The sequence below is a fragment of the Argopecten irradians genome, chromosome 12 (assembly GCF_041381155.1).
Source record: "Argopecten irradians isolate NY chromosome 12, Ai_NY, whole genome shotgun sequence".
NCBI classification, from domain to species: domain Eukaryota; kingdom Metazoa; phylum Mollusca; class Bivalvia; order Pectinida; family Pectinidae; genus Argopecten; species Argopecten irradians.
Genome location: NC_091145.1, coordinates 41,223,333 through 41,232,197, shown reverse-complemented (window position 1 = coordinate 41,232,197; position 8,865 = coordinate 41,223,333). Strand labels below are relative to the sequence as shown.

At 34.9% G+C, this 8,865-nt stretch overlaps 1 protein-coding gene across 3 annotated transcripts in view; it reads left to right on the top strand.

Annotated features, from left to right (window-relative positions):
* Positions 1 to 888: 888 nt before the first annotated feature.
* LOC138335844 (platelet binding protein GspB-like) overlaps positions 889 to 8,865 on the top strand; it is a 53,158-nt gene continuing 45,181 nt past the window's right edge. For 2 of the 3 annotated variants that reach the window (XM_069285000.1, XM_069284997.1), the window contains exons 1-2: positions 938 to 1,000; positions 3,795 to 3,859. In XM_069285000.1, the coding sequence (XP_069141101.1) occupies positions 3,853 to 3,859 (7 nt within the window). In that variant the 5' untranslated portion in view covers positions 938 to 1,000; positions 3,795 to 3,852. Of the gene's footprint in view, positions 1,001 to 3,794; positions 3,860 to 8,865 lie in introns of all 3 variants that reach the window. The other variant, XM_069284998.1, reaches the window with a different exon arrangement.

Genomic DNA, 8,865 nt, shown 5'->3' with positions numbered 1-8,865 from the left:
TGCTTGGTTCTTGCTGTCACCATATAACAATAAAAAGTATCTTAGTATCTATAAATTATCTATCGTCTTCTACAGAACAGTGGGCAAGATCATGTGCTGGCATTGCAGTAATTTGTTTACAGACTGACGGATATACATCCTCGATACTCCAGGGGTTTCGATCACTTACGATCTCTACATCCCTGGACTATCTCATAGGAAAACTGGAGACAACAAAACAGCACAGGTAGGCTATTTTAGTCCTTTGATGCACACCAAAAGAGCCTGAACTGAGGTGGTTGACTGTGTGGCATTGATGTTGGGCATCGCTCTCTCTGTAGTCTTCAAAGGAAATCTTTGCAGTCCTATGATTAGTTCAGATGTTTTCTGCTTAGCTGCCTCCAATTTTACTTTGGGATAGTCCAGGGGTGTAGAGATCGTACTAAGTGATCGGAATCCCTACAGTACAATAGAGTATACCGATCGCGAGGATGACGGAAATAGGATTCTAAATCAATTGTTTACATTAATTTATGAGATGCCAGTCATGCCATCACAACCATTTACCTTGTCCAGTTCACTTTTTGGTATAAAGATAACGGCAAACACACACACAAGCTGAAACAGTGCTCCTAAAAGAAGTCCATAGTGTAAAACGTTTTCAAACAGGGTTGGTGCCTCTATCTCGATCGCCATCTTGGATTATGCTGTCAATTTTCCGACATCCATATTTCTTTTAAATATCCTTTTAAAATCCCATGCTATCCTTTTTTTTCTGAAAAAACCCCCATATAAACCGTATGTAAATTATTATTAGTATTGATAAATTATAAAAATATCTATAAGATCAAACTTTTTATTACGACATAGGGGCCTAGCAACTTTTTCTTTCATTTCCGCTTCCGTTATATCGTCCAATCAAAAAATTGAATATTTGCAGCGACATCTGACGTTTACCTTTTAAATTACAAGAGGGAAATACAAACAGGTGTGTTATTGCCAAACTGATTGTCGTTAGAAGGTAGTTTTTTCATTGCTGTTATTTGATTTTCTTTTTCCTATTTCTATTCTACACACGTGCGTGACACGTGCACGTGTTGCATGATCCAATGATCATGCAAACCCTCTTCAAAATTCCTAGCAACATTCATGACATTCCTGAAGATCTCAGTAGACTTACAGTTTCAAAATTCTTTAACCATTTAATGGTTTATCAATGTATCTTACATGTTCTTGCGTCGAATGGATTTGCCATGAGGTCTGGAGTACAATTTTGAAACGCAGACTGTTTTGGCCCCCACCCCAAATTTACTCTCCATGTATATGTAACTAGGCCTATATAATCCAATAATATTAGATCTCGATATTGAGAAACTTCTGATGGGCACGACGTAATGATCAAAAGTGTCTCGTCGTGCTATACCTCTAACATTGTTGCAGTAGCTAGGCCTATAGCTAATGAGATCAGGCGATTCATTAGGACTAAGTCTGTGTCCCGAAACGTTATATATAGCGTCATGGTACGTAAAACTCTTCACAACATTAGGACTAATCTTACGTACAGTGATGTTTATATATTTCTCGTTATGCTAAGTAAAATATATTGTACCAAGAAAAAGGTAACAAAGGATTGTACAGTATATTTTAAGATGTCCATTGAAATTGGAAGCCCTTGTATTATATAAAAAGGACCTTACACTCGTGACTATCTTATATATGAAGTTTATCAAACCAGTGCAATAATTTGATATATGCCGCGAGCCTTTTGGCAATTGTATAACAAATTTGATAAATTTCATATAACATTGTCACGAGTGTAAGATTCTATTTATGACATCACTTTTATTAATAGAAATATAAGTAAAACTTTCAATTTTGTCTCTTTATAATAATAAAGCAGTAGAGATCCGGCTCAGATGTGACTTTCCCGTCTAACTATCTGAGACAATCATGCAACTTCATATACAGATTAAACATCAAAGCTACACGTGATGTCATAAACGTGTCTTGCGATATTTTTGACATGGCTGGACGGGCCAGTTATGTGATAAATATATTTCTGCCATATGTAAGGGAGAATCAGATTGTACTGATTAGCAATGGCAATGAAGAGTAACTCAATGTCTTTGCTGATCAATGGCAATGAAGAGTAACTCAATGTCTTTGCTGATCAATGGCAATGAAGAGTAACTCACTGCCTTTGCTGATCAATGGCAATGAAGAGTAACTCAATGTCTTTGCTGATCAATGGCAATGAAGAGTAACTCAATGTCTTTGCTGATCAATGGCAATGAAGAGTAACTCAATGTATTTAATTTGGTGATCAATGGCAATGAAGCATAACTCGCTAATCAATGGCAATGAAGCGTAACTCGATGCCTTTGCTGATCAATGGCAATGAAGAGTAACTCAATGTCTTTGCTGATCAATGGCAATGAAGAGTAACTCAATGTCTATGATGATCAATGGCAATGAAGAGTTATTCAATGTCTTTGCTGATCAATGGCAATGAAGAGTAACTCAATGTCTTTGCTGATCAATGGCAATGAAGAGTAACTCAATGCCTATGCTGATCAATGGCAATGAAGAGTAACTCAATGTCTTTGATGATCAATGGCAATGAAGAGTAACTTAATGTCTTTGCAGATCAATGGTAATGAAGAGTAACTCAATGCCTTTGCTTATCAATGGCAATGAAGAGTGACTCAATGTCTTTGCTGATCAATGGCAATGAAGAGTAACTCAATGTCTTTGTTGATCAATAGCACTGAAGAGTAACTCAATGTCTTTGCTGATCAATGGTAATGAAGAGTAACTCAATGCCTTTGCTTATCAATGGCAATGAAGAGTTACTCAATGTCTTTGATGATCAATGGCAATGAAGAGTAACTCAATGCCTTTGCTGATCAATGGCAATGAAGAGCAACTCAATGTCTTTGCTGATCAATGGTAATGAAGAGTAACTCAATGCCTTTGCTTATCAATGGCAATGAAGAGTTACTCAATGTCTTTGATGATCAATGGCAATGAAGAGTGACTCAATGTCTTTGCTGATCAATGGCAATGAAGAGTGACTCAATGTCTTTGTTGATCAATAGCACTGAAGAGTAACTCAATGTCTTTGCTGATCAATGGCAATGAAGAGTAACTCAATGCCTTTGCTTATCAATGGCAATGAAGAGTAACTCAATGTCTTTGATGATCAATGGCAATGAAGAGTAACTCAATGTCTTTGCTGATCAATGGCAATGAAGAGTAACTCAATGTCTTTGCTGATCAATAGCACTGAAGAGTAACTCAATGTCTTTGCTGATCAAAGGTATGTTTTGATTGGTTCACCGTCCTATTATATCACCTGTGTCATTTAAAGATATATGCCAGGTTTAGTATTAGGTATAGAGGAAAGCCCAGGCAAAATCTACCAGTGTTCAATACCTGCATGGCAACTGCATGCCCATAGCCATGTGAGAATCGAGCTTGTGACCCAGAGGTGAGAGGTTTGTGGTAATAATAAATATGTCTGGACATTAACCACTCGGCCACCCCAAACCCCTAGGCCTGTATTTGTCTCTGTTTTTTTCTTCTTTCCTTTCTATTGATTCCTTGAACGGTACAATTAACTAATAACTTTGATATGTAATTATTTAAAATTAAAAGGTTTTATATAGTGAATGCACAGGTTTTGAATGATAATTAAATGCTCTAATTCATGATACACAATTTTTAAATGATTGTTGGCAGCTCATGATGTAATGATTTAGTTTCCTGACTATGAATTAAAGAATTACAACCTCATACCTTTTACTTTTTTTCAGATTCTGCATTATTCATACAAAATTTTTAACCTTATTGCCTAGATGAAATATAATCAAAATGGAAGGTATGTATTATAATTGATTTTGTAAAGTGCACTAATTGTAGATTAACGTAGACTGTCCCTTCTGTGATGTCATATGTTTGTAAGGTCGCTATCCGGATCCCGGCAAATGTATTTTATTTCTTCGTACCCATCTATTACAAGTTTGAGGTCTGGCCTAGCTTGGCAGCTGGGTTATAATATATTTTTATTTTTTTAATTTTTTTTTATTCAATTTTTATCATTTTTTTATTATATTTTATTTAATAAAAAATAAAATCATTAAGATATGTAATTATTGTGTTATCTTGTATGCTCCAATAAATAGTAAATGAATAACATAAAACATTGAAAGGTGCTACAGATTTGCCTATTTAACCGTTTTCAGGCCAAAATTTAAGGGGTATAAGAAAGCAAATCAGTCATATTTTGAAAAATAATGTGGTGAAGTATACTTTTGTCAATCTTTATGGAAATTTTAAAAAATCTTTTTTTCCTTCAAATCATTTTTTCAGAAAAAAACAAAAACATGAATATTTTGATACAATTTTCCACTAAAATTGGGTCTGGATTAAATCTTAACATAATGATATTTCATTTTATTGTTGAAAATGTTAACACAGCTTATTTGATATATCACCTACTGAAAGTATGAACAAGAACTGGCATATTATAAGCAGAAAATATCATTTATTTTAAAATCCTTAAAATCTGGAATATTAAGTCATTAGTATATATTTTTAATTAAGCAACCCTGGAAGAAAAATGGAACTGGTGATCAGGGTATACCTAAAATCAAAATATCGAAAAATAAACGAAATCCTTTAGAGGAAAACAGAAGGGACAGTCTACCTAAAGATCTGATAAATAAGAAAACCATTATCTATTAACCATTAACTACTCTCTTTTACAGTCTATGAAACAACGTACATTTAGTGTAAAATTTCAAATGTAAAATTTCTTTGCTACTATACAGCTAATGGTCAATTTTCATAACTACTCAATAAGATTTAGTACAATGATTACCAGGTACAATAAAATATGTAATCATCTGACCACCATTATCTTTTGTTTTTAGGTTTCTTGACCCTTCAGGTCAGGATGACCTATTGTCATTATGCTTTGTACGTTGTCGTCCCCTGTGCATGAACTTTTCATTCAAATAACTTCTTTTCAATAACTGAAAGGCCCAGGGTACTGATATTTGGCCTATGGCATGCTGGGATGAAGGGCTATCAGGTTTGTTCAAATGAATGACCTTGACATATTTTCAAGGTCACAGGGGTCAAAATGGCTGAAATCTTTAAACGACTTCTTGTGAATAACTAAGAGGCCTAGATACCTGATATTTGGCCTGTGATATGCTGGGATGAATGGCTAACAGGTTTGTTCAAATCAATGACCTTGAGTGCTTGACCTCCATTCAAGGATACAGGTGTTAAATATATAGGCTTATATTAAAACAACTTCTTGTGTATAGCTAAGAGGCCTAAAGACCTGATATTGGACTTGTGCCATATTTGCTTAAAGGGCTAAACCATGTATATTAAAATTAATGACCATCATCAAATATATTAGAAACTGAATTTCTTCTATTAGAGTTTGTTGTATTGCCTTGTTTGCCACTACTATATTCTTTAAGATGTTGAGATTTTATTGTGCCAATAATCAGATGACCATTAAGGCCCATGGGCAGCTTGTTTCCAAAAATGTACACTTGATTTTAAATTCCATTTGATGCTGTATGATATTCTGTTTAAAGCTGTCCATTTGATGCTGTATGATATTCTGTTTAAAGCTGTCCATTTGATGCTGTATGATATTCTGTTTCAACCTGTCCATTTGATGCTGTATGATATTCTGTTTCAACCTGTCCATTTGATGCTGTATGATATTCTGTTTCAACCTGTCCATTTGATGCTGTATGATATTCTGTTTCAACCTGTCCATTTGATGCTGTATGATATTCTGTTTCAACCTGTCCATTTGATGCTGTATGATATTCTGTTTCAACCTGTCCATTTGATGCTGTATGATATTCTGTTTCAACCTGTCCATTTGATGCTGTATGATATTCTGTTTAAAGCTGTCCATTTGATGCTGTATGATATTCTGTTTCAACCTGTCCATTTGATGCTGTATGATATTCTGTTTCAACCTGTCCATTTGATGCTGTATGATATTCTGTTTCAACCTGTCCATTTGATGCTGTATGATATTCTGTTTCAACTCTGTCCATTTGATGCTGTATGATATTCTGTTTCAACCTGTCCATTTGATGCTGTATGTATTCTGTTTCAACTGTCCATTGATGCTGTATGATATTCTGTTTCAACCTGTCCATTTGATGCTGTATGATATTCTGTTTCAACCTGTCCATTTGATGCTGTATGATATTCTGTTTCAACCTGTATGTTATTCTGTATGTCATTGTGTGTAGTATTTTACTGTCCATTTGATGCTGTATGATATTCTGTTTAACCTGTCATTTGATGCTGTATGATATTCTGTTTCAACCTGTCCATTTGATGCTGTATGATATTCTGTTTCAACCTGTCCATTTGATGCTGTATGATATTCTGTTTCAACTGTCCATTTGATGCTGTATGATATTCTGTTTCAACTGTCCATTTGATGCTGTATGATATTCTGTTTCAACCTGTCCATTTGATGCTGTATGATATTCTGTTTAACTGTCCATTTGATGCTGTATGATATTCTGTTTAAACTGTCCATTTGATGCTGTATGATATTCTGTTTCAACTGTCCATTTGATGCTGTATGATATTCTGTTTCAACCTGTCCATTTGATGCTGTATGATATTCTGTTTCAACCTGTCCATTTGATGCTGTATGATATTCTGTTTCAACCTGTCCATTTGATGCTGTATGATATTCTGTTTCAACCTGTCCATTTGATGCTGTATGATATTCTGTTTCAACCTGTCCATTTGATGCTGTATGATATTCTGTTTCAACCTGTCCATTTGATGCTGTATGATATTCTGTTTCAACCTGTCCATTTGATGCTGTATGATATTCTGTTTCAACCTGTCCATTTGATGCTGTATGATATTCTGTTTCAACCTGTCCATTTGATGCTGTATATATCTGTTTCAACTGTCCATTTGATGCTGTATGATATTCTGTTTCAACCTGTCCATTTGATGCTGTATGATATTTCTGTTTCAACCTGTCCATTTGATGCTGTATGATATTCTGTTTCAACCTTTTGATGCTGTATGATATTTCTGTTTCAACCTGTCCATTTGATGCTGTATGATATTCTGTTTCAACCTGTCCATTTGATGCTGTATGATATTCTGTTTCAACCTGTCCATTTGATGCTGTATGATATTCTGTTTCAACCTGTCCATTTGATGCTGTATGATATTCTGTTTCAACCTGTCCATTTGAGTGCTGTATGATATTCTGTTTCAACCTGTCCATTTGATGCTGTATGATATTCTGTTTAACTGTCCATTTGATGCTGTATGATATTCTGTTTCAACCTGTCCATTTGATGCTGTATGATATTCTGTTTCAACCTGTCCATTTGATGCTGTATGATATTCTGTTTCAACTGTCCATTTGATGCTGTATGATATTCTGTTTCAACCTGTCCATTTGATGCTGTATGATATTCTGTTTCAACCTGTCCATTTGATGCTGTATGATATTCTGTTTCAACCTGTCCATTTGATGCTGTATGATATTCTGTTTCAACCTGTCCATTTGATGCTGTATGATATTCTGTTTCAACCTGTCCATTTGATGCTGTATGATATTCTGTTTCAACCTGTCCATTTGATGCTGTATGATATTCTGTTTCAACCTGTCCATTTGATGCTGTATGATATTCTGTTTCAACCTGTCCATTTGATGCTGTATGATATTCTGTTTCAACCTGTCCATTTGATGCTGTATGATATTCTGTTTCAACCTGTCCATTTGATGCTGTATGATATTCTGTTTCAACCTGTCCATTTGATGCTGTATGATATTCTGTTTAAAGCTGTCCATTTGATGCTGTATGATATTCTGTTTAAAGCTGTCCATTTGATGCTGTATGATATTCTGTTTCAACCTGTCCATTTGATGCTGTATGATATTCTGTTTCAACCTGTCCATTTGATGCTGTATGATATTCTGTTTCAAGCTGTCCATTTGATGCTGTATGATATTCTGTTTCAACCTGTCCATTTGATGCTGTATGATATTCTGTTTAAAGCTGTCCATTTGATGCTGTATGATATTCTGTTTCAACCTGTCCATTTGATGCTGTATGATATTCTGTTTCAACCTGTCCATTTGATGCTGTATGATATTCTGTTTCAACCTGTCCATTTGATGCTGTATGATATTCTGTTTCAAGCTGTCCATTTGATGCTGTATGATATTCTGTTTCAACCTGTCCATTTGATGCTGTATGATATTCTGTTTCAACCTGTCCATTTGATGCTGTATGATATTCTGTTTCAACTGATATTCTGTTTAACTGTCCATTTGATGCTGTATGATATTCTGTTTCAAACCTGTCCATTTGATGCTGTATGATATTCTGTTTCAACCTGTCCATTTGATGCTGTATGATATTCTGTTTCAACCTGTCCATTTGATGCTGTATGATATTCTGTTTAAAGCTGTCCATTTGATGCTGTATGATATTCTGTTTCAACCTGTCCATTTGATGCTGTATGATATTCTGTTTCAACCTGTCCATTTGATGCTGTATGATATTCTGTTTCAACCTGTCCATTTGATGCTGTATGATATTCTGTTTCAACCTGTCCATTTGATGCTGTATGATATTCTGTTTCAACCTGTCCATTTGATGCTGTATGATATTCTGTTTCAAACCTGTCCATTTGATGCTGTATGATATTCTGTTTCAACCTGTCCATTTGATGCTGTATGATATTCTGTTTCAAGCTGTCCATTTGATGCTGTATGATATTCTGTTTCAACCTGTCCATTTGATGCTGTATGATATTCTGTTTCAACCTGTCCATTTGATGCTGTATGATATT